General features: G+C 30.4%; 3 protein-coding genes across 28 annotated transcripts in view; 1 reads left to right on the plus strand and 2 right to left on the minus strand.

Annotated features, from left to right (window-relative positions):
• LOC136990637 (myosin heavy chain, muscle-like) overlaps window positions 1-12,193 on the minus strand; it is a 27,042-nt gene extending 14,849 nt beyond the window's left edge. For 7 of the 26 annotated variants that reach the window (XM_067289058.1, XM_067289064.1, XM_067289057.1 and 4 more), the window contains exons 1-12: window positions 12,073-12,193; window positions 10,907-11,193; window positions 9,922-10,062; window positions 9,056-9,212; window positions 8,648-8,675; window positions 7,697-7,811; window positions 5,953-6,045; window positions 5,812-5,875; window positions 5,644-5,742; window positions 2,021-2,124; window positions 1,407-1,664; window positions 1,163-1,312 (exon numbers count right to left, since the gene is read on the minus strand). In XM_067289058.1, coding sequence (XP_067145159.1) covers window positions 1,163-1,312; window positions 1,407-1,664; window positions 2,021-2,124; window positions 5,644-5,742; window positions 5,812-5,875; window positions 5,953-6,045; window positions 7,697-7,811; window positions 8,648-8,675; window positions 9,056-9,212; window positions 9,922-10,062; window positions 10,907-11,098 — 1,401 coding nt within the window. In that variant the 5' untranslated portion in view covers window positions 11,099-11,193; window positions 12,073-12,193. Of the gene's footprint in view, window positions 1-1,162; window positions 1,313-1,406; window positions 1,665-2,020; window positions 2,125-3,351; window positions 3,456-4,045; window positions 4,150-5,643; window positions 5,743-5,811; window positions 5,876-5,952; window positions 6,046-7,696; window positions 7,812-8,357; window positions 8,458-8,647; window positions 8,676-9,055; window positions 9,213-9,921; window positions 10,063-10,276; window positions 10,418-10,906; window positions 11,194-11,954; window positions 11,974-12,072 lie in introns of those variants that run through there. The other 19 variants (XM_067289060.1, XM_067289067.1, XM_067289047.1 and 16 more) reach the window with 6 other exon arrangements.
• Window positions 1-25,857, plus strand: part of sta (stubarista 40S ribosomal protein SA) — a 69,405-nt gene that overhangs the window by 7,699 nt on the left and 35,849 nt on the right. The window lies entirely within an intron of this gene.
• Ntan1 (N-terminal amidohydrolase 1) overlaps window positions 18,041-25,857 on the minus strand; it is a 38,300-nt gene continuing 30,483 nt past the window's right edge. Inside the window, exons 7-11 of the mRNA XM_067289022.1 lie at window positions 22,209-22,262; window positions 19,909-19,962; window positions 19,725-19,825; window positions 19,491-19,604; window positions 18,041-19,409 (exon numbers count right to left, since the gene is read on the minus strand). Of these exons, the coding sequence (XP_067145123.1) occupies window positions 19,239-19,409; window positions 19,491-19,604; window positions 19,725-19,825; window positions 19,909-19,962; window positions 22,209-22,262 (494 nt within the window). The 3' untranslated portion in view covers window positions 18,041-19,238. The remainder of the gene's footprint in view (window positions 19,410-19,490; window positions 19,605-19,724; window positions 19,826-19,908; window positions 19,963-22,208; window positions 22,263-25,857) is intronic.

Consider the following 25,857-nt stretch of genomic DNA (forward strand, 5'->3'; position numbering starts at 1 on the left):
CTGTTTAGAAAGTTATTTTTAAAAATGAATTTTATTTATTTTTTTATTTTAGTTTTAATAACATAAAATTTTATTTAATTAAATTATTTCACCTGATAAAATTAATCGACTAGCACCACACGTAAATGTATAATTATCACTTGTTACACAATGAGACCTTTCATTAATTAGGTCCATTTATATTTAAAGTATAACAAAAGGCAAAAAAACTATATTATTTATTTATTTCTTTGGTTCCACTGAAAAGATAACTCAAATAATAAAAAATATACAATTTACATAACATTTTCACAGTGTTATAAACTGTAGAATGAAATCTTAGGAGTATTTGTGCGTTTAAGTAAGTTTGTGGTGGGCCTACATTAACATTAATAAACAAGGAAAATAACGTATGAAGCTCTCGAATTAAGTGTTTATTCCATTTATTTCTTTGACTCTAAATTGTAAAAGCAATTAAATTTTTATTTTACTCGTCGAATATTAATAAGAGAAAAGTAATGGCGACGTTTCCTTGCTATTAATAGACACTTCAAAATAACTTCAGCATATTTATGCCAACTTTGGTTTGTTAGTTATAGCCTTATATCGAGTTAAGTTCAACAAAACAAGAGTTATTTTATATAAAAAAAAATGATCGTGTGTATAATTGGAGCCTGCGTTTTAATGAGAATTCATTCCTTTTATTCTGCAGTTTATTAGGTTGTTCTATACAGGGTGGGCCAACGAAAACGAAACGGCAGAGGGTTCGTGTTCGTCCAAGCAAAGCGCTCGGACAGGTCGATTTTACTCTCGAGGGGACATCTTTTGCAATAAAGTTTTTGCGATTCTGAATACAACAGACAACAAAAAATTTTAAAAACTCATTTATTTTGTATTAACTAAACAAGCATTTATTTCGAAAAAAATGTTTGTTTAGTTAATATTCAGAATCGCAAAAACTTTATTGCAAAAGATGTCCCCTCGAGAGTAAAATCGACCTGTCCGAGCGCTTTGCTTGGACGAACACGAACACTCTGCCGTTTCGTTTTCGCTGGCCCACCCTGTATATATATTAATATTATCTTTAAAAATTAGAAAAAAAATTAATTAAAAATATGTAAAATTTTATATAAACTGGAAATAGAAATTTTTTGATAAATAAATAAATTCTTGCACGACTTACGTCGAAAATTTCGAAACCTGCAATATCTAATACACCAATGAAGTGTTGTCTCTTCTGTTTAGTATCTAAAGTTTCGTTGACCCTCTTGACCAACCATTTGAATAATCTGTCATACATTGCTTTGGACAGAGCGCCCACAGAATACACAACCTGAGTGAAAAGTACACAGTTGTTGTTATAAATATATATATATATAAAACAATTGAATACACATGCTTTGAAAGATAGGAATTGTATGTTGCACCTGTTCTTTATTTCTTCCTTGTGTTACCATTTCGTTGCCGACTTTAATTTTCGGTTTCAGCAGATTTTTATACAAATCAGCCGCGTTTAATCCTAACAAATGAGCAACTTTTTCACCCTCTTCGGTACCGTCCGCTTCTGCCTGTTCTTCTCTTGGCCTTTGCTTGAATTTCATTTCACCTAAATGCATGACCGATGCGGTAATTTTATAAATGTTAGTCTTCTCTTCGTCCGTGAATCCCAAGACGTCGAAACCATTCTGAAATCATGATTAAATCTTTACAATATAATCAAACGTTCTGTTCGATCGGTTGGGATAATGTACGTTTGTACGTCAATTTGACGTCGTTGCTCTAGTTTCACAATGAGAAATTGTGAAAGAATGACGTCAGATTTACGTAAAAATAATGTGCACCATCCCAAACAATCGAACGGGTCTTAAGTTTTCTATATTTTTTGTTTACTCTTTGTTAATTATTATTGTGTTAATTTTACTTATTAAATTTACACATCTCTCTTTGTATTAATTAATTTATATTGTTATAGAGTTAAGTATAACATATTTTTGATCCGTTTCTCTCTTGGATCGCAAAGAGAGATTGACAAATTACTCACATCAGTGACTCCCATTTCTTCTTTATCATCCACACCAGGGATGTCTGTCTTACCCTGAGATACAAAATGGTAGTCCCGGATGTTATTGCTTAGTAACATTTTCTCTGTAAGAAAACAGGCACGAAGGAGGACACCGTTAGAAAGGTATAAAGGGATTACATATTACACTAGGATACATCACAGGTTTGCTCGCCATTGGAATCAGAAACAAGTTACATTGGTTTCTATCACCATCAGTTACGATGATGATAATAATTAATTAATTATGGACACAATACATTACTTAAACACATAATGGGATCTATAAATAAGTCAGGGATCTATGTGGTAAGTTATGGGAGGGTCTGGGGATTTTCTAAGATTCTAAAGAAAGAGTGCAATGGAATACAAAGATGGGAATCTTTAAGCGGATTTATGGTAAAAGGAGTTCTACGTGGTGTGGAATATAAAAAGAGGAGTTTATTATTGGTAAGGGGAGATTATATTTGAATAGAAGAGGCACGAAATATATTCCTCTTAGGAATATATTAAAGGATATTTCTTGGAGTTTGGGATGGGTAATTTATTATTATGAAGAAATTGAGGAATTTACGATTCAGTGAATTATTTTCTAGAACTGTACAACATAAGAAGGAACTATTAAGGAGAATTTTTATGCCAGGTTTTAAAATACTGTATAAGTTACAGGATTTGTTAAGGTAAAATATTTTCTATATTCACTATAACATATTTTAGTATCGTTTACGACTAATGGATACTATAGAGCGAGAGAATACGTAAATTTGCTGAATTTCAGTGATCACAATTCACAATACATCCCTTTAAAAAATTAAGGACGCGACTTTCAACATTCTGCAAGAAGTAACCATTATAATAGACTACATGAAATTATGTAACATCTTTCTACACGACGAATTTCATAATATTACACGGAACACTTCAGTTTTAGTTACAGTTAAAGGGAAATAACTGTATTGTAAATAACAGCGGAAATGTTTCCTGAAAACGAAGTTGTTTAAGTGAATTATAGAAAATATTTATTGTACTGTTAAATTGTTCATTAGGAATTTATTATGACATTTAACGAAGTATTCGGTGAAATATACACAAACATTAACACACAAACAATAGGATCTCTTCAACACAAGAAGTATATGTTCCCAGTTTGATCTAGGACACTCACAAACAAGGATTTCATGACAATAATACATGTCTTTTTTAAAACTTATTAATGAAAACAGCACTCTGGTTAATGGTATATCTATGTTAGTAGTCAAATCCTATGGATGCATATAGGGACTTATTCAATAAAGGGTCTTCTCTATACTCACATCAGTTAAACTCATTTCTTCTCCATCATCCACACCAGGGATACTAGTTTTACCCTGAGACACATAATGGTAGTCCTTGATGTTATCACTTAACAAGAGAATTTCTAAAAGAAAAGGGTTCCAAAGATGGTATGAGTACTATGGGAATTAATCAGGATTTAATCCTAGCATGTAACGGAAAAGTATATTATTACAAACAAGGTTTCGTTCCTCCGAAATTACGAAGATTTCGAATTTTCACAATTAATTGTTTGGGAAAAAATGGAGGGAAACAATTCTATGTGGATATTTTGGGGTTTTATTTTGGATTGGGTCTAAGATAATTGGATAAGGGGTACTAAAATCTTCAAGCAGCTCTGGGTTTTCGGGAATAGTGCATTAAAATTGTAAGAAACCAAAAGTATTTTGGTTTAGGGAACACACAAACAGATTTTTTGGGAAATCTGCGAAACATTTCATATGAATACATTGCTCACATATATCGGTAAACAGATAATAGGTGAATGTTCGAAGGAAAACACATCATAGAATAATTGCTACTGAAAACAGAGAGAGAGAGAGAGAGAGAGAGAGAGAGAACACATTTGAAGTGGAACATCTATTTTCGGGTTGAACAACGAATAAAGCAGGGGTTGTCTGAGATCCATACAGACCATATATAATGGGGACATCATTGATAATTTATTATACTCACATCAGTTAAACCCATTTCTTCACCATCATTTACACCAGGGATTTCAATTTTTCCTTGGGATACAAAATGGTAATCCCGAATATTGTCACTCAGACAAAGTTTTTCTGTTAATGGGTTGAAATATAAAAAAAATGAAGTTGAAATGATAATATAGTATATAAAACTATACAAAGTATAAATTTCGATAGGGATTACGAGTATTTTCTAAATAGGAGAAAGGAAATTTTAAATAATAATAATAATAAGGTATTTCTAATGGGCCAAAATGATACGGTGCAAGCAAAATTGTGAGAAATAAAATAATAATAATAAACAAATAAAACAAAATAAATAATATATTTTTTAAAATAATGGTGATAAAAGCAAATAATTATACAAAAATTAAATTAAAAAATTATTTTAAAAAGTATTATTTTGCCATTAAAATTGCATTTTAATAGTAAAATAATAATAATAATAAGAATAACTCTTAGAAGAACTCTTAAAAATGCATAAATAATCAGTAAATATTCAGAAGAATAAAAGCATATTCAAATTTCTGTGTTTATTATTCATTAAACATTGTAAATGCTCCATTGTATTATAATATTTACTTAGCTGCGATACTAATTTTATATTTCTTCATTCGTTGACAGACGAGGTTTTAATATAGCAACACATATTTGAAATTTTACACAACATTAAACTCTGTAATACTGACCTTGTGTTTCTTTTTTGCTGTTTTTGGCTGGAATTTAAAAAAAAAAAAAAAAAAATACATGATTCAGAATTATCTTTTTTGCATTTTATCTGTTTATATATAACTCAGAATAACCTGAATTGTAGTGCTGATGTTTTAAGGAATTTTTATTTCTGTTCCTGCAGAGATAAAGGCTATTTTACGGTACTGTAAAACCTCGATATATCGTTCTCTTGTTCACTTGTTCTCCTCTGAAATAGGCACTTAATGGAGTGTTTGAGTCATGTGATTGGGTAATGAGAATGACCTTTACAATGCAAAATCTTATATTTAGTAATTCGGAGATAACGATGGATGCTGCTGGGAGGAGGAAGATCAGCTTACGAGCATTGGCACTATAAGAGGGTGGCGCTATATAGAGATTTGTCTGTAATTTGGTTGGATTTCTGTTGTTGTTAATCCACATTTATAAAAGCTTTATTGTTTTTTAGATGTATCCTTTAGATATTTAGTTTAAAAAGGTTATTTTTTCACATAATTCTATTGTCTTTTCTGATCAGTGTAAAATTATACTGCTTTTACTTTGTGTTATGAGCCTAAAGAGCATCTTTACATTATTAAATTAGACAAGAAATGCTCTCATAAAGCATTTACAAAAACGAATAATAATAATTACTTTATTTCAGTATTGTGTTTTCTCATATTTTCTACTGTATCTAACAATACTTCTATTCTTCTAAATACTACTATAAACTCAAAGAACATTTTAAATCTTGATAGAATATTCCAACATATCTCATTTCGTCCTTTCAAAATTTAAAAATGTGCATTAATAACTAATAACTTCTTTATTATCAAATTATTTATTTATAAAATCATTGATTTTTTAATAGGAAAATATATATTTTTACAATGTTACCTTTAAGATCTGCAATTTGGCCTGATGTAATCTGGTAAAAAATGTGATATGATCGCTCTAAAGGTTGCTGAGAAATCACACGAGCTTTTTCAAGCAAGTCTAAATAATCAAAAATATTGTAATACTTGTTCGAATTTAATAACTGAGATTTTTTAAACTCTTACTCACATGTTTCTATGTCAGCACCAGCCAATTTTCCCATGGGACCGAAGTGGATACGAATGAATTTACCCTTGAAAAACATAATTAAACCGTAAAAATCGTAATTAAAAACAATTGAGAGGCCTTTTTTTTAATTAGCAAACTTACAAATCTGGAAGAGTTGTCATTTCTCACAGTTTTGGCATTCCCAAAAGCTTCTAATACTGGATTAGTTTGAATAACTTGATCTTCCAAGTTACCCTTAAAAAATCATCATAAATAAGTAAATAAATGACTCAAATAAAGTGTATATCTATAAATTTCGAATCATTATTAAGACTTGAAACATGCAAATTCCAAAGCATTATTCAATATTCAGACTTCATACTGAATTCTGCTAATTATGCCACATGTACATGTACACATTTATATGCATTTAACGTTCTAAACATCACACTTTTACAGAACATAGTCATGCAGAATACATTTATAAAGCATCTAGTTGCATGATTAAAAAAAACATTATTAATGTGTAGATCAATATTTGTATGTCTTACTGAGAAACTAGTGTTTGCTGGATTATTTTTTAAACTGTTGTGTGTTAAAATGGCACAGAGATAATCTATTTCTGCGCGCACACGCGTAGAAGTAGACACATAAAGTAAGCTTAAACACTGAATATAAATTTGTATTTATATGTAAACCTGGAAGCTATAATTTTACATTATTTTAGTGAACACAGTTTTCTACTAGCTTAAAACAGTGTTATGATAAGTTACAAAGATCCACAACATATGGGACGTTTCTCTGACAGTTTTTGCCCGACAGGACAAAAAAACGTTTAAATTTAAACATAAAATACCAGTTTTTAAAGTGGAAAACGTGTTAATTTTATAAACATGCATTAATATAAAACATATAAAGGATTTTTCTGTACCAACAGGTAACATCTTTGGGAGTAAAGAGCGAAGATCACCTTTGGATTGAGTACTCATGCTAATTACCATGACAGCGCCTTTTGGAGATAAAAATATAGTAGATTATTTATGATTTTTATAAATTCAAAACGATACGAAGTGAATAAAACATAACATAAACCAATAAACAAATTGGTATGATTGATAACAAGCTGTTGAATTGTCCAACTTCGTTGAAATAATATCTTTTTCAAAGTTATTTCTTATAAATTTTGATCTAAAATATTAGTTAGGAGTTGAATAACAAAGATGAAACAATTTTTTAATCTTTACAAATTATAAAATGAAAGGTTATCATAGAACAATAAACTCTATTGATCTACAGGTTGGGTGGAAAGTAACTAGGCATTAAAAATTTGCTAGAATTTCTACAATTCAAACAAAAAACTGGTGAAATTTATTTTACATGTACTATACTTTAATGCATTCGTATTTCCATTTAATAATGTAAAATAACCTTAATGTAGGCACTTGCTCAATCTATGCCCGCTCACTTCTGGACAAGCATCCGCCATGTTTTCTTCCACTGCACGTGCAACCTCTCTTGATCACCGCCAACACCATCGATGCAAGAATTGTAAAATTCCACAGATTGATATACATTCCCACACACATTTTATTAGTTTTTGGATTACAGAGACTAAATTCGTAATAATATATATTAAACGACTGCTTTATTAATACAAAAATTGAAGTGATTTCTCCATGCCTAATTACTTTCCGCCCACCCAGTGTATTTTAATAATTTCATTTTATAATTTTAATTTTTCTCCATCAAATAGCACACCTGACTAACTTGTCATCAGATATGTGCATAATTTCCGCAGTGATATTGTAGGCACTGTCGTGGAATGGGATGTTTTAGGGGAGGTAACGCATGCAACACTTTTGTTCTTTCACTCCGTGCAGGGTCGGTTTTTTGTTATTTTTTCTACCTTTTTAGATTTCTCTTTCTTCTCTTTTCCGGCTTTTTGCGAAACGGCACCGACGTTAGCAAAATAAGCGATTACTTTCTTCGTATTTTCCGTTTTTCCGGCACCAGACTCTCCACTGACGGGGGAAAAAAGAATTAAAAATAATTTTTTTTCTCCTCTCATCCTTCTAATCATAATTAAGAAACTTTGGATCAAGATGGAAGGAAGAAACTGGATAAGTTAGAAGGGATTTAATTACTGTGAACTCTTTTAAAGGGTAGGAAAGTATATTTTTAGGAAAATCGACTGCTTGTCAGGCTATTTTTAAACAGAAAAATATGATGTGCAGTCCGTCAGAATTTCACACACAAAGCCTTATTATACTGGTGATAAATGGTGACTACTTGCTGCAAGACTGCACATCAACAACTAAATGTAGTGAGGAGGTTGGATGTTAGTATTAATAATAGCATGATTAAGTTTAAAAAAATAATAATAATAATGAAAAATATAGCGTCGGGTTAAAGGAATGTAGGATTCGAAAGTGATACAGCATGCAAATTTCTCAATTCAAGATGCAAAATTGTCCTGATAAGGTACAACAAATCCAGTCGCGTTCAAAATTCGCAATTGTTTTCGAGGCCAGTTATTGTTTTTTTTCTGTTTTATATAATAAACTTACACCACTGGTGAATTTCTTTTTTAAGCCCGAAGGTGCTATATGGGCGAAATATTGAATGACTTTCTTTGTGTTTTCTGTTTTTCCTGCACCCGATTCACCACTGATAGGGAAAAAAAGGACACTGGCCTTTTAAAAAACCATCACCAGAAAAATACAAAAAAAAAATTAAATAATACAGGTTCTACTTTTAAATAAAACACAGACCAATTTATTAATCTGAAAATTTAATTTGTAATGAAAAAAATAATATACGTAATATAGGGCTTAATTATAAATTAAGGAATACTTACGTAATCAACATGGACTGGTTCTCCCGATCTGGAATTAGAAAAATAATAAATATATTTACTAAAAGATATTTACAGATAATTAAATAAATAAATAAATAAATTCTACACAAAACACAAAAATATTATTTCAAAATTTTTTTTTTTGAAATTACAGAAATAACGGCTTAATTTAAACGTTACATAATAGGTTAGGTTTAAATTATCAACTGCCAATAGAGTGAAGGGATTCGAGTGACGTCAGCAGTAAAAATAACCGTTACTGAAAGGTTATCCGTTAGTTGATGTCGCCTAATAAGGAAGTTTTTACTTTATTTTTAATATATTTTTTCTTTTTTTTACTCTGTAAATGCCGCTGGTTTTGGGTATTTTCTATTGTTAATTTAAATATATGTGTTTTCGTGTACTTACTCTGTAACATGTCATTGTAAGCTCCGTCCGATACGGCGAAGATGTGGGGTGGCATTTCTGTCCTCCTCTTGCCTTTGTACATTTGTACGACACGATTTGTATAAATTGGGAAACGTTTGTAGGGATTGATAGCAACGCAAAACAGACCAGAATATGTCTATTTTGTAAAAACACAATTTAAAATTTTAATTATAAAATACACGCGTTAATGCATACAACATTTTAAAAAATTCATAAAAAATATAATAGAACAAATCAATTAAAAATATAACAGAACAATTAATAATATAAATAAATTAAGTAAAAGGAAACAACACAGATGTCTGTTTTATATTATGTAGTTTGCTGATAGGGCTGTATCACTCACTAAAAATAGAGTTTGACCCGTCCTTTTTTGGGTATGTGCTGACGAAGCATTTTCCAAAATCTCCTTTAAATATTTATATTATTATTTTTATTTTATTTTATTTTTTTTATTAAATTATCCTCCAGGAATCCAACCTTAAGATTTTTTTTTTAATTTTTAAGCAGTTATGGAGCCAAAATTTAAAGGGGTTTATAATGATTTTTGCCCCTTTAAATATAAAAAAAAATATATATATATATGAAGCATAATCACATAAATAAAATAAATACATATAGAGTTAATTATTTTTTAATTATTATTTACATAAATATAATAAAAAATATTTGTTTTTTACATAATGCGAACATAAAAATATACTTAAAAAATAAAATAAAATACACATATAATAAGATATAATTTTATATGCCTGTGTAATGCTTTAATTGCTTAAAATAAAAATAAAAAATAAAAAAAAATAGCATGCGAGTTATGCAAAAATATAAAGCAAGCGAGTACTTACGTAAATAAGATTGCTATAATAGCGTTCTTTTAAGTTGTATAAGACACTAGCATCATTGAGGTAGGTTAAGTTGGACATATCCTCTGTTTTTTCAAATTTTGGAGGATTAAGTTGTTGTAGTAGGTCCTTTTTGAGTGATCTCTGTATATTGGAACGGGGGTTGGGGTGATAAAAGGATGTTGGGTGGTGTGAAAGTGGGGGAAGTGCCATTGACAGAACACCACGTGGGTAGGATTTGAGAATTGTAGGTAATTTTTTTTTTTTTTTTTTTTAAGAAGTGAAAGGAAAGGAAGGGATAGAAAAAAGTACACATTAATTAAAATAGAAATGTTAATAAAAATCTATTACTACTTACATAAATTAAATTTTGATAATAACGATCTTTCAAGTTGTACAACACACTGGCATTGTTCAGATATGTTAGAGAGGACATATCGTCACATTTTTCGAACTTAGGTGGATTTACTTGCTGTAGCAAGTCCTTCTTCATTGTTCTCTATATACATATATATATATATACAGTCCAATATTCTGAAAATTTCTGCTAAAGATAATTTCCCATAACATATTTTAATTATATTCATATTATAGTTTTTTTCCACCCTACCGGATCTCTTCGGCATGAAAATATAATTTATATCTTTATATTATTATTTTTTTTAAACTAAATTTCAATTTTATTTCACGATTTAAAAAATAAATAAATTATACTAATAATAATTAAGACGATACCTACTCTTATTTTAAAAAAATTGTAAATTTATATGAATAATAATCCGCTATTTTGAACAGGTTGCCATATTCGCTTCCATTTTTTTTTAATTATATTTTTTTAAATAAAATTTTGTTTTCCTGTTTTAATTTAAATATTTAAAAATTTAATTTAATTTCGGTACTTTCGTTAAATTTTGCCAGTGTATTTTAATATACAGATATATATGGAAGAGTAGGTATATGCCGGTTAGAAAGGAAGACAATTACTTACCTCATCCCCTTTAATTTCCACTGTAACCAAATCTCCTTTGGTACTAACGATGTTTCCCAGAAGGAAACCTTCTTTCTCGTCCGGTACCCATACCATTTTTTTCCCATCGTACGGTTTCGTTTGATCTTTTCGCTTTTGTTCCAAAGACACGAAAAGAAATGGACTTGGATCGGGATCTTCGACGGCAGCCATATTGACTAGAAGTTACGATTATTATTTTTCGATCGAAGGATTAAAATTTTGATGCACAAGGTCACAATAAATTAAACAGCTCCGGAAAGTATTACCTGAAGCAAATAAACAAAATACAATTAATATTTCACGAATACAGTAAATATTATATCTTAGCAACCGCCATTTTCTTTTTTTTTTCTCTCTCTCTCTTTCTTTTTCGGAGTTTGCGGATGTGAAATTCGGAATCCCTTGCGCGTAATCAAGCAAGTAAGACAATAATTAACAATACATTTAACAAACAATATAACTATTTTATAATTAATTAAAACACGATTCGTTTATAAAGCGAATATTAAATTACAAAGCATACAAGCATAAAATATGAATGGACAATGAAATTTCGATATTAAATGCCTTCTTTCATTAATAAGTAAATATTATTTTCGGCTGTTTTTAATCGCTGGCGTCATAAAAAAACTTCTAGATATATATAATTTAATAAATGTTTTATATTGTTCCGTTTATTTTTGCGCGAGAAATTGAATATAGCTCCCTTCTTTAACCGCGAGATTTCTATACAAATTTGCTTAAAATATGATTTTTTAAAGCCTTATTTCTTAAATTTTAGCCTTGCTTTTAACGTTATCGCCGGGGTTTGTCGTTTAATTTAAAGCAAACTGACGCTTCCGCTATTAAAATAAACATATTCTTAAGCTAACGTTCGATTTACAAAAATATCGACCGCGCGCCGAAAGTATATTTTTAGTAATAAGAAAAAAATACATTTCTCGAGCTAGAGAAATAATTTCTAAAAATAATAATTAAAATTTTACGTCTAAACTTAATTTAAGTAATTAATTAAAGATATTCAAGCCTGATTGCCACCCAATGCACAATTACACGCATAGGCCTTCCACACCACACGTTGAACTCTTACAGTATCCAAAAAATCCTTTAGAAATACACAGAATAATGCTAATAAACCAACTTACTATCTAGAGCTGTAAATGCCAACTTTTACTACCAAACCATTCTATATAAACCCATGCAACCAGATATCATGCATATCCAGCAACTTAAGAATGGACACCATTGGCCGTCTCTCGGCCACGTGACGGGGAAGCGCCATAATAAGTCAAAGCTTCACACGCCCCCACCAGTCCATGTTTGGCTGATGAGGCATAGGACATTTGGGATAAGAGATATAGAGTCTAAAAATACTCCTAGACAACTGGGTTTGTTAAGCTTAAGGCGACGCCATCTTGTTTCCTCGTAGCGAAGACTCGATAGGATTTTTTCTTGTGTCTTATTAAAGAAATTCCTCTTATATCGCTCTCGAAATTAAAGAAATGCGATTTTATTTAGGGATTTTTAAATGGCAGAGAAGTACAGAGATGTTCGAGTGATGGAAGAATGTTAAAAGGCCATTAAAATAATAATAATTCGTATTGCCTCCGCGTATTTTTTTAAATCGTGGTGTTGCTTACCTTCGCTTGCATTTATGAATATGAAATTTATTGAATTTCAGCCAGAATTTTTTTCTTTATACAAGCTGAGAAAAACTGCATCCAAGTTATTGCAGTTTGGACGTGGAATACTTCCGGAACATTGGGTTCAATTTTTTGGGAGTAATGCCAAAAATCTCCTAAGTGTCTTTCAAAATCACATTCATTCTAACATTTAATTGTCTAGTTTAAAAAAAAAACAATTAAATTTAATCTAGTTTAATTATAATTAAGTAACGAAACGAAAATTATTTTAAAAAATAAGATTCTTAAGTAAACAAGATCTTCCTCAACCATAAAAATCAATATGCCAGTAACTTCAGGTTATAAATTTTCACCTCCACAGTCTAAATATTTCTTTTAAAAATTTCTAACTGCTCTATCTTTAGGATATACCATTCTAAATTCTTCTCCAATGATATGCTTAAGTTGCAGCCATGACACTTCACCAGATTCTACAAAGTTGAGTACAGACCATGTCAACTTATAATTCTTTTCCGCTTTTAAATTGTGATATATTTTAAGATAAGCTAGTAGATGTAGTTTTAATTTCTTTCTCACGTAATAAAGGTTATCAGGACATAACCTGTTGGCTGATTCATGCTTAGAAAACGCTGGGATGTTCTTAAACCGTTGCCAAAATAAACTGATGAATCAGGACAGACTGAGAAGTAGCAATATGAAGTAAAAAACACAAATTAATCGTTTGTTAAATTAAACAGAATGTAAAGACGATAAATCCGTATTAATTACATTAAAATACGTTTAAAAATCGGTGTTTTAGAGTGGGAACCACGACCGCGTACCCACACTAACGCGAGGAATTCAAGAGTAAGTGGCACAATTTGGAAATTTTGATAGGGCACGCGAACGTACCCGCTCCTTTTTTTACGGAATTGGAAGTGAAGATTCTTATTAATAGATTCAGAAATTTTTAAAATAGACGATAACGTAAATTATTTTTAAATAACTGTTGATAGAAATTATGTGATGAATAATCAAAAAAACATAGTAAACAACTTCTAATTTTGTCTTCGTTATTCTTAAAATGGATCAGGTGATGTTAAAGAGTAGATTATTTAATGGATCAACTCCAGATTTTTTTTTAATCGAAAGAATTTTGGAATTGTTTCTTCGCCTGGTCTAAATTTTATTAAATTTAAAACGTATTAGACTTTGGGCTTGCAAGAGCTCGTAGTTACAATTGTTTAGGGATTATAAGGTTTAGTGCCTTAATCTTCGTTAACTAAAAGTATAATTAACTTGGAAGAGGATGATCATAAGAATATATGATGACAATGGGTAAAAAATCGATTCGAATGACGATCATGGGCATTTTCTTCGTGGTAATAACTGGAATTAATTTGTAATTGCTTACACAATTAATATACAGTGTATTTTATATACAGTACACTCAGAAATCTAATCCATTGTTTATTATTGATAGGGATCATCCTTTAATTACGAGTGTAAATTTTGAGCCCGTTTTGATTTCCCTTCTTTTCCTTTACAATGATGTACTATTGACGCCTCTTCTTTTTAATTACGTGTACAATAATTCGTAGTATCCTCTGAGTGTACAATAATACTAGTGAGTGGGTTTATGCTCACTTGTATGCCACTAATACCACTAAACGTTCACGTAGACAATGCTTCTACCCCCTCTCTCCCCATCATGTACAGTACTGTGCAATGATATACTTTTTGCAATTCCTTCCCTCCCTCAAACTTAATACAACGATTTGTTCTAAATTAGATTTATTTAATTTTAATTAAATAATTAAATTTCGGGTAAATTGCTGATAGCGAAGATTATTTTATTTTAAATTAAAGTATTTTATGCTGCTTATTTTTATCATTTGCCATTACGTAAACATAACATTCGGAGTCATAGTTGACGCATATCGTAGCGAAATTACGCATTCCTGACATCACAATCGCTTATTATGATGTAACAAAACGTAATTGATAATTTGAGGAAAGTTTTCCCGCTTCTGTTTTCTCCGCTAGAGGCGCCCTTATCGGCGGTAAGAGCCATTTCATAACTAAAATTCCTCCATTGTAATGCTTGACAATCCTTAGATGCTCTTCTGGCATTGTTCGAATAGTGACAAAGGTCTACTTAGCCAGAAAAAAAACAATAATAAACGTAACCTTGAACTATATCTGATGTAGCCAACTATGTCAGTCATTGTCTCTTCATAGGCATTGTTTGTTTGTTTCTCCATTCATTGTCTTTGATTATAAAAAGAACATTTGGCACCATTACTGATTTTTTTTTAGTATCTTGTTAGACAATTAGATGAATGAACTACAGAGTAGAAGAGTTAATGTTAAGTGTATTTATAGAGCTGTTTGGTATAGTTTACAATGCATTAACAGTTCATTCTACTTTCACTGTCGCTCAGACTATTGTAATAGCTTAAATAATAAATCAGCAAAGGATTAAAGTCATTTGAAATTAGACAGTGTTAAATATATATTTGAGCATTATTTAAATAAAACTTAAAAGTATTATTTATGAAAGAAATGGCGAATATCAGTATGGCACCTGTTTGCAATACAATACAATGGTCAAAACCATAGGGAAGCGTGTGATCTTTGCAAAAATGTGTGTTTTACAACAATCGACTCAAATACCTATTTTTTTACGAATGGTTGTATATTTTACTGTATATTACGTAACACCATCCAACATACAGTTGTTCGTCATAAGTGACTGTTGTACGTGATATCTCTCTTGCTCCCATTATTTTGACCAGTATAAAAAAGGGCTATAGCTAAAAAGCTACCTCCAAATAAATATTTTTTTTGTCATTTTCGCCCTGTGAGACACTAAGAGGGCCTTTTTTAAATCGCATCCACGGTGACTAGGCCCAAATCATGGTGAGAGATGGGGCCCGATATATCCGTCCATGAAAAAATTCTTCGTGTATTTTAACCGCCCAGATTCGATCCGGGATCCCCCAGAGCTGTAGGATGATTAGTATACGGCAGATGATTCTATACACTTGTATTTTTATTTATTAAATATGCGAAATATTCCGTAGTAATATTTCGAATATCACCACTGTGTGTAATGCCAAAGCTTATCTTGGCATTACTTACCTTTGCCCGGTACTGACCGCTCATGGCCCTCTCTTCACACTTTTCTATTATCCTTGCCCATCTTTCCCCCTCTCTTCCTCTTCTCACTTCTCTTCTAAGGCTAAGCCATAAGGCAATAAGGCCTTCTAAACTTTTATAGTAGTAGTAGTAGTAGTATGTGTAACTATAACAGTTGCATTTCGGTATTTTAAATGAAATACGTCTAACATTGCTTATTGTCTTACTGTACTTGAGGATTTATCATCTTATTTTTATCTCTAGTACACGGAATTTAAAGATGGCGTGTTTAGCCCTATATATATATTACACATACTGTACTTTTAGTAGAATACAGAAATAGAGGAACTTCTAGTTGTTTTGTAAAAATTTATGCCTGGTATCTTGACGCTTAACTATACAAGCTTTCTTTCTTACCTTTTTAAGAACCCATTGTACTAATTTTAGTAAATAAACGAGAGATTCCGCATTACTTGGTGTTCATGAAACAAATTAATAAAACATGGAGGCAAATTTAATATTTAAAAAAAATTATTTTTAAAATGTTTATATTTATGTATATTAAAAAAATGTTTACACAGTAACTAAACTAAATACCCGTGACAAATGAAGTGTTAAAATGATAAATGAAAACACCAGAAACTTTCGGAAATTTCTTTTAATTAAGTAATTTTTGAATTTTATAATTTAAATTTATAAAATTACACCTTAAATCTCCAGGATTTGTGTGTTAATTAAGTAATTCTATTAATTTGTAAAATAATATTTAACACACAAATCTCCAGTATTTGTGTTAAGTAATTCTATAAATTTGTAAAATAATTACTTGTGTGGCCGCCATTTTAAATTCTAATAATATATTAATTATATTTCCGTAGTTATTGTTTGGTGGAATTTCTTAACCGACTGACTTGCTCTGGCATCTTTAGCCAAGATGACAAAATTCGATGATATTTTGGGCACCGTGTACTGCTGTGTCGCGTACTAACTTTAGAATGAGCTCATTTAAGGTCATCTTGTAGAAGGAGAAAGTAAGCTGAAACGTTCGAATTTTCTTCGGCATTGTTAGGAACCTTCCGAATTTAATGTGTTTACTATTTATTTGTTTTTAATACACAAGGTACCCCACACAGAAGCAATACAATTAAACTATACCGGGTCCTTGTTTCCTTTTTTACCTCCCTACTCGTAAGCCTGTAAGTAAAGAGAATAGGTCAGGGTTCTTACCCTTATTAAGGGTCCTTATCAAAAAAAAAAAAAAAATCTTCAGAGAGGAGAGAATAGAGCAGAACATCTGGAGATGTTCTGCTCTATTTTAAACTCCAAATAGGAAGTGGAGAAGTAATTTGTTTCCATTTTTAAAAAAGTATATAACACTTAACTGTATCATAATCGATCTGTACATTTAATTATAAGTTTATTTAGCTTATTAACTTAAGATTGATTATTAAAACGCATATCTCGACTCATCTTTATGAAAATAACTTGAAATATTTACAGGCAGCACCCGAAATTTAAAAATCTTTCGTGTTCCAAGCCAACTTTTCGGTTTCGCTACATTTCGTTGGTACGTACAGACAGTCGTGCTCTTGTTAATATGTCAGATAAAAAAATATTATCATAATCGTAATCGCTGCAGACATTGAACTTTTAAATATTAGTTTATAATCGTTTATATTTGATTATACTTTTGTGTCGAATTTCTCGCGTGAAGCCACTTATTTAAATACTGTAATAATGAAAAAAAGGTGTGGCATCCCTCCCAACACCTTTAAATCAAGACGAATGGCCTCCTACTTAAGGTTAAGTGTCGACGACGTATTTTCCTAATGCTATTTTCCATCCACAAACAGTATTAGGTATGTGTTACGACCTCGGAATTATTTTTAGTGTTCGTCTCTCCACCCTTTTTAGAGTGGATGCTACCAAATTTACATCTACTGTACTCCTTGCCGTTCCTTTTTTGGTCAGGATAAATCGGTTTCGAATCGCTCCTTTGTCCCACGTTAACACACAAATAATAATAAAGGGTCGAAATTATACCCAGTCCAGTTCGCATTCTGACGTAACACTGGCCTAGTGTTGTTATTTATTTATCAATTTTAATTAACTTTATTAAACCGCAACTTTAAATACGTAAATTTCAAATTAAGGGAGCTAATTGTTTATTTTTAAATACAATTAAATGGGAGGGAGTCGCGACCTTTGTGTCCTCTGAATGTGTTGACTCTGCTTCAATTGAAGCTCTATTCTTGGATTCGGGAAGTGTGTAATGGCTGGTCGCGCTCGCACGGCCATCTGTTGTCGTTTTTTAACACTAAATTTACGTTTACAAATGAAAACGGCGAAATTGCATTTTTAAATCTTGCTTTTATTTAATTTTAATATAGTTTAACAACACAACTGTTACATTTATCACATTCCGTCTTGACAATTAATAAAAATTCCTATTATTTATTTATTTTTTCAAATTTACACGCACGCACAAAAAAATAATAATCTGCACAACTTTTTTTTTGTTTTTTTAACCTTCTCTTGATAGATAATAATACAATGTAAGAGACAGAATGCAGAATAACAGGTGAAAGGAACTTAACAAATGCCCTTTAGTAAATATATAGTACAATCTATATAAATGCCCAATAATAAGATATATATATATATGTAATATTAAGTAGGCCGCACTGGAAATCCATCGGGAGCGGCCTCGCAAAATGCGAATTGTAAGTACCCTTTGGGGCGCAAGATATATTTTTGATGATTTCTTTTTTAATATCTTGGGGTGAGAAATTCGCAGGTGCATTTATCATCTTGGCACTAATCACTATAGTAATCTTTAACAATATTCTGGTAAAAAATAACAATTTATCTAACATCTACTGAACACTATCCATGAGAGAAAAATATCATCTTTACAACAATTCATTCTGTTTATCTTGTAACATGGCTTATTCTATAATTCATTTTTTTTTTTAATTATTGCAGTATGAAAATATAAACAGTGCCAGTGTGGCAGAATGGTCGACAATAGAAACGTTGCTTGTAGATGCTGCCGAGTGTTTTATAGCTAAACATTTGGAGAGTGTAAAAAATTATTTTGTGTCGGTACATGGCTTAACAGTGAGAGAAATGAGAATTTAACTACAGTAAATTTGTTAAAAATAAAAAATTACACACACTAATCTCTGTTAATAATAAGAAAAATGTACAGTTTGCAATTTAGAATGTTTATACTTGAACAGAAACCTTCTGAATTCTGACAAAACCGAACAGCTTAAACACAATTAAGGTGGTCCTTTACTAAATTCGACTTATCACAATACCATAAACACACAAAAGAAAACAAAAATGCTAAATGCAACATTGTCTGGCCAAAAAGTTTGCATTGGAAAGGCATTCTCTCTACGAAACTTTCGTCTAAATATATGCATTAATGTGCAGTCCGACGGCTCGATAACGAGTTTAATTCCAAATGGAATCGAAATACAAAAATGGAGACCGAGTTGCGCGTCCTCCATTTATATATTGTTTGATTGTACTTTGACATGTTAATAACAGATTTGTACCCACATCCCGCTCTCATCTTTCTGAAAGAAATGAGGCCTGTTGTCTGGAAAAACGGTCACTCCTGGAAAAGGATGTTGCTGGATGTATTTTAACGTCTCTCGGACTTGCATTGCGAAATGCGGAGGTTCGACTTCCGGAGAAGTCGAAAGATGCTGTCAAAACATCAAATTTTGTATGAGAGATTTCAATTTTATGTGTATTAACTGCATTTGAAAGCTTTATAATTAACTTACCTGTAAAAGAAAATCATCACTTTGTGATAGCCAAAGATTTATTCCACGCATTGGTTCGTAATTGAATGGTCCAATTCTCATCACTCCCAAGTTGTAATCATAAGTATCTATCATCTGAAAAGTAATTTTACAAATTATCAATAAATGCATATGGTATAGGTGGAAAGATCTCTTATAATTATTAAATCATATGAACTACAGCAAACAATTATTAAGTATAATGGAAATAATTACGTCGTAACATCCAGTAAAATGCCTGGCACATCTTAGCTGAAGATCTGGTCCTTTATCGGGGAATGTTGCTGGAAATATTTCTCCACTTTTCACGTTAATTCCTGCAAAATTATTTTTTAAAATATGTATTTCTGCTTCAAGTATATGTACAACCTTTAATATTTATGCAAACTTTAATGCATACCTATCCCGTAAATTACTGGCCAATTAATGTTCCCTCGTAGTGAATTATTCAATTCTGATTTAAAATAAATAAATAATTATAAGATTTAAAGTATTGTTTTCATATACTGTATTTTCAAATTAAAAATATCTAAAACAACTTAAATAACTACAGTTATGACATTGTTAAAATATACCATAGGTATAGGATCGGGATGGATTTTAGCAAAAAAAAAATATACAGAAATTATTTGAGTTTTATACTGATAATCTTGCTTAAATTTAATAATATAAAATTCATTATCACATAAATAAATTATTAATTACTATATTAATATTTATTAGTTAGAATGAGATGATTGTAGTATTACACCAAAAACAAAGTTAATTAGAAAAATGATCTCTCTCTCTCTTTCCCATTGTTTCCTATTAATGTCACTTACAAGCAAGGATAAACCTCAATAGGACTGAATGAAGCTATAGCCAAGCCCAACAGCTTTTGTGGTTCCACATAAAAAATTTTAATAAGGTTTAATATTAAATTTAATAAGTGTAATTAATGTAATTATGTTTAGTTTGTAGATAGCTTAAAAATTTTTGACCACCTTATAATGTTTTACAGCTATCTTTTCTAATGGGGCTCCCAATAGCACACTAGATATACTTATAAGCATTGACAGAATGTCCACAATTGTTACATTTTAATAACCTATTTTAGTGTAAAGGTATCTCTCATTTGACGTGGGAATGCATTCTGCCAAAAAGTACATTAATCAAATCTCTGGGTTAACATGAAAATGAATTCTTCTCCTGTTTACATGCTTGTTATTTTTTAAAACTTTTTTGTTACACTAGTTGAAATCCTTGTTCAAAGAAATAAAGTTTAATAAATCTTTAAAAAATCCAAAGCACTTTTGCTTTAACTGTCTCCTCTTCATCCATAAAATTTACCTACAAGGGTTCGTTAATTCAGCACAACTCTAACACCATCAACTCCAAAAAATATTCAAGTCTTTGTTTCAGAATACAAATGATTCTTCTAAAATTTTAATATTCAACTCTTCTTCAAAAGAATAATAATAATTCAATACATTTTTATATTTTAAGTAACTTGGAGTTCATCAATGACTAGCTCGTTGTGAATTTTAACAAACTCTGTCATATCATTTATACTGCACTTTCAATGCATGCTTTTATTGTGTCACCACTATCATCATCATCATCATCATCATCAATTTGTGGGAGTACATTTTGTAATAAAATCAAGAAATAAAAATCACTTTTAATTTTTTACAAATGCTCAAAAAGAAAAAAAAATTATAAATTTATATTGTTTCTTTTCTTAAATTATAATTGTTCTAAGAAAAAAATTTGATCTCAATTTACTGACATTCAGATGGAAGTTTTGTACTGACTCATACTGCTAGCTAAAGTAGCTAGTTGTCCCGAAATATCTGCCTATTCATCATTTGTGTTATAATTGAATTCAAGTTAAATGAGAGAGAGATATGTAGACTTTAACATACATAAATTTATAATAAGTTTGCAAAAAGTTTTTAAAAAATTGCATTTCTTCTGTTTAAAAGATGCTGTAAACATCTTTTGCAAAAATCTGTTTAAAAGATGTATAAACATCTTTTAAACAGATTTTTAGCATTTTTGTCATTTTGGAGACTATCCAAAAAGTTTTCATATGTAAACAATGATTGTTTTTTAGTAAAAATAAAATGAAAAGAATTATCATTAAGAATATTATGGTTACATTTTCTCAAAGTCTTCCATTTCAACTAATATTACTATAATAAATTCTCTTGTTATTTTAAATTGAATGATCACAAAAAATAATAAATAGCTAACTTAAGTTCTAACAGATGGGACTATTTACTAGACACCTTACAATGTAACCAGTTTACGGCATATAATGCCATGCCAGACCATATTCTGTTGCACTATTATATATACTTCATATATCATGTTTTTTAAAAATTTGAAGAAAAAATATTAGTACTTATTCAACAAAACTTATAAGTACTAAAATTTTAAATTCAAATAAATTTTTATCATCACTTGTTATCTCTGGCATTGCCAAAACATCAGGCATGTGACATACTGCACTCATACCTATAGTGGAATCATTTGAATGGTAGCAATACCCATATATATACATTGAAGAAAGTTTATAAACTAAATGTGATACAAAGTAATTATTATTACTATTATTAAACTAAGAGTGATGATTCATTACAATATATTTTACCATTTTAAAGATTGTACAATTTGAAAACAATTTATAGATATATTTTAGAATCATTTTTGACTTACCACATATACAGGCAGTAATTAAGTGGATATTAAGTGGTTGTTTGTGAAAAGCATCTGAAGAAGTAAAAAAACAAAAACAACTTTATTAGTTGATATTTATTTCCAATAACAGATAAAAAAATAAAAATAAATTGGAATTATTAAAAATATCATTTAAAATGATTAACTTATTATACAACTTACATAAGGGTACATAATGTATTCATTTAATCAAAATTATAATCCTTATATATATAAAATACAAAGACAATTTATTAACTTTTATGAAAAATATATAAAATATAAGTTAATTTTAATATATACTTTATATTTAAAAAATCAACTGTGCAAATACATAATTAGTAATTGGAAATGTTTAATTCTTTCTTCACAATTTTAGGCAAATTTGAGTATTTCAAAAATATTGTTAATTCGGGTAATAAATAAATATAAATTTTTTATTTTTTAATATGTTTTTCAATAAACTTTCCTTTTATGACACCAAATTGATTTTGTCATGTCTCTTTATGCAGTGAGAGTGTAGTGAAATGATATCACGAGCAGTGTTGGCCATTTAGAACTTCACAGTAAAGCAATGCATAAAGAAACGCACCCTTTGTCGTCCATATTCCAAGCACAAATTAGCCACTTTGGTAATACATTTACTACAAAAATATTCATATCTGGCAATCAAAACAGAAAACTCTTATCATATTTTAAACTTCTTTATAATTTGTTATATAATGGCCAATTGAAGTGTCATTCTCATTCCCAAAACCCACTAATCAGTTATAATAACTATTTACTATGGGGATATTCGTACATGACAAAACATAACAGACAACGTAAGAGTTATCTTGTAGATGGTGTCTATTGTTCATATGTTAACTGCCAACTACAAGATAATTTGTAGTTGGCAGTTAACATATTGATGGACTTAAAATAACAAATAACATGTAATTTTATTGAAAAAATCCAAATATTTGATTTATTACTTTTAAAGAAAAGTAAGTGGAGTTAAAACAAATGTTATAGTTTTTGCTGCATTTTTTGAAATTTATAGTTGTAAAAATATTATTGATGTTTGCATAAGTATTTCTCACACACTTCTTAAGTAATAAAAATTTTTTTCAGATTTATGCTAAAAGTATGTAGAACACTGATCCTTTGATATATTTTGAAAAAAATCTTTGTTTTCTTCTCCAAAATGACAGAAAAAATAATAATAAAAATCAAAAATAGAATTAATTTTTAAAATTATTTTTTTTTTATCTCATCTTATTCATTGGCTATTTGATATCATTCTACAGAAAAATGGGTTTTGTCCAAAAGTTGATATATTTTCAAAATGTTTCTTTTCATGCTCTTTCTGAATGTTTGATCACCTTTAATATCTTCATTTGAATTATGTGGAACAATCATTTCAATATTTTTAATTTTGACTGTCAAAATAAATGTATAGAAAACTAACAATATTGAAATCTAAATAATTTGTCAAAAATATATTCAAACTTGTTACTTTATAATGAATATTAATGTGAGATCCTGGAGACCCACCCTCTTTCCAGTGGGTAATGTATGATAATAACTAATTGAGTGTATTGGAGTCACAAGACTTAAACAATGACACGAGAGAAATAAACCTTCGTCCAAGTCGTCACCATCTCACGATGGCCCACCAGACACATCTTGTGACAGAGTAGCACCTGATGAAATTCTCACACCCACTGAAAAATGTTGAGAATATAAGAGGTTCACACCAAAGTTCAGAGCAGACACACCATGAAGAGCATGGACCAAGCTCTAGTCTTACCAGCTCTCGTCTCCTCTCCCCTCTGAAGCGGACACCAAACATCTCCATCGAACACCGTCTCCAGAGAAGTCTCCCTAACCGATCCACTATAACAGGTATTTTACTTAATAGATTTATATAAACGCTCTCGATCAACTTAGACATAAGTAGCTAGTTAGATGATATTTTGTATCCCATTGGGTGTATTAATGAATTCTTGTAGCCATTCTGTTTGTCTGTAGAAATGTCTTATTTACGTTATTAAACATTTGTTGTTTATTAACCTGGTAACCTGTCTTTACTTGGAGAACGGACACCTGTCAACTCTGCTGCTCAATTCAGTCCTCTACTCTGAATTTAGATGACAAATATAATCACAAGTTAAGATAAGTGAACTATCTTAACTGGTGTCAGACTTGACAGAGAGGAAAATTATATGATTTTCCTATCTCCGACAATATACTGAGGCAACCTGCCATCCAGTGACAATTGAGCAGGCCTAACCGACCCAACACTGCCACTTGGTGATAAGAGACCAATCCCCCTGCAAGGCGGCAAATTTCTGCTAAATTATGTAGTTTCTAAAAAGTAGAGAGACATTAATTGTAATTGTATATTACAATTAATAATTACAAATAATAGAATATTAATTGTAATTAACTGTAATTGTTTTAAAGTAAGATACTTTGACTGTAGCATATACATAAAAACATACACACACAATGTGGGAAGTGTCTGGCCAAATCAGAAAATGGCCAATGTCGGTGTAAATTGACTGGCCAATGTCTGATATTTTCTTGATTTTGGGATTTGGCTGACCAGTTTGTGAAATGGCATGGGGCAATCGGCCAGTCAGAAGAAAAAAGTCATGGTCATTTGTAAGTTATCTACAACCTCTCTGTGCAGATTTGAGGTTCTAAGCTTCACTTTTGCTTTGCAGCCAAACATGGCCTCAGAAGGCAACTGCTGAATGCTTTGGTGAAAAGAACGGGTTTTTCATGAATTAAATAAATAGAATACCCTTAGCCCAATGTGTTGATTTATTTATCTGCATCCATGTCATCATCATATTCTGAACATCCTGGTTGGCGCATTCAATGGAACATTGCCTCAGTTTTCGGTGTACTAGTTTCAGTTCAGGCCATATGTTCTTTAGTTTGTTTATAACTTGGTTTGCAAATTTTCTCCCATTATCTGTTTGAAGCCCACCTGGAGTGGTGAAGATATCAAGCAGCTGGTAAGCAACTTCTGCTGTTTTGCTTTTCAGAGATAACAATAATATAAATTTGGTTAAATGATCCTGATAATTGAGTATAAACTTGTAGTTGCCATCATGGTTACTTTGCATGTGTGTAAGATCTACCTGACATCTTGAGTTTTATTCTTTAAATATCAAAGTTTTAGAAATTAGACCTTTCTTGAGATTTGACAATTTGGTCTGACATGGCTTGCATAAGCAGAGGTACTGTACAATGTAATGACTGCTTTGGTGACATTTTTGTACTTAGTTTATAACTCCTTTTCCATCCGTGTGTGATCTCCATGTCCAATTTTCAAGTGGGTATCGTGCAATATGTCAAAAAATTCTTCTGTATGTACTGTACATAGTACAAAACATCGCTATTGTGTCCTGTTATTGGCACAATAAGTGTTTTTTGAGTCAACTTCAATAACATCATATTTTCTTAGTTGATGATAGTCAACACTTTCTTTTTTCTGCTTTGCTTTTGCCTGTTTAATGTCCTCTATAAAAGTGCTGTATTTGTCTCTGATGAGGATCTCGCTATTATTTGCTTTTACTTGCAGCAATGTATTCAAAAGTATCTGAGAACCTGATTTACATAACAAATGTTGGTTCTGCATTTACACGTAGTCCAA

Source organism: Centruroides vittatus, unplaced genomic scaffold (assembly GCF_030686945.1).
Source record: "Centruroides vittatus isolate TY-2023 unplaced genomic scaffold, ASM3068694v2 contig_1322, whole genome shotgun sequence".
Lineage (NCBI taxonomy): Eukaryota > Metazoa > Arthropoda > Arachnida > Scorpiones > Buthidae > Centruroides > Centruroides vittatus.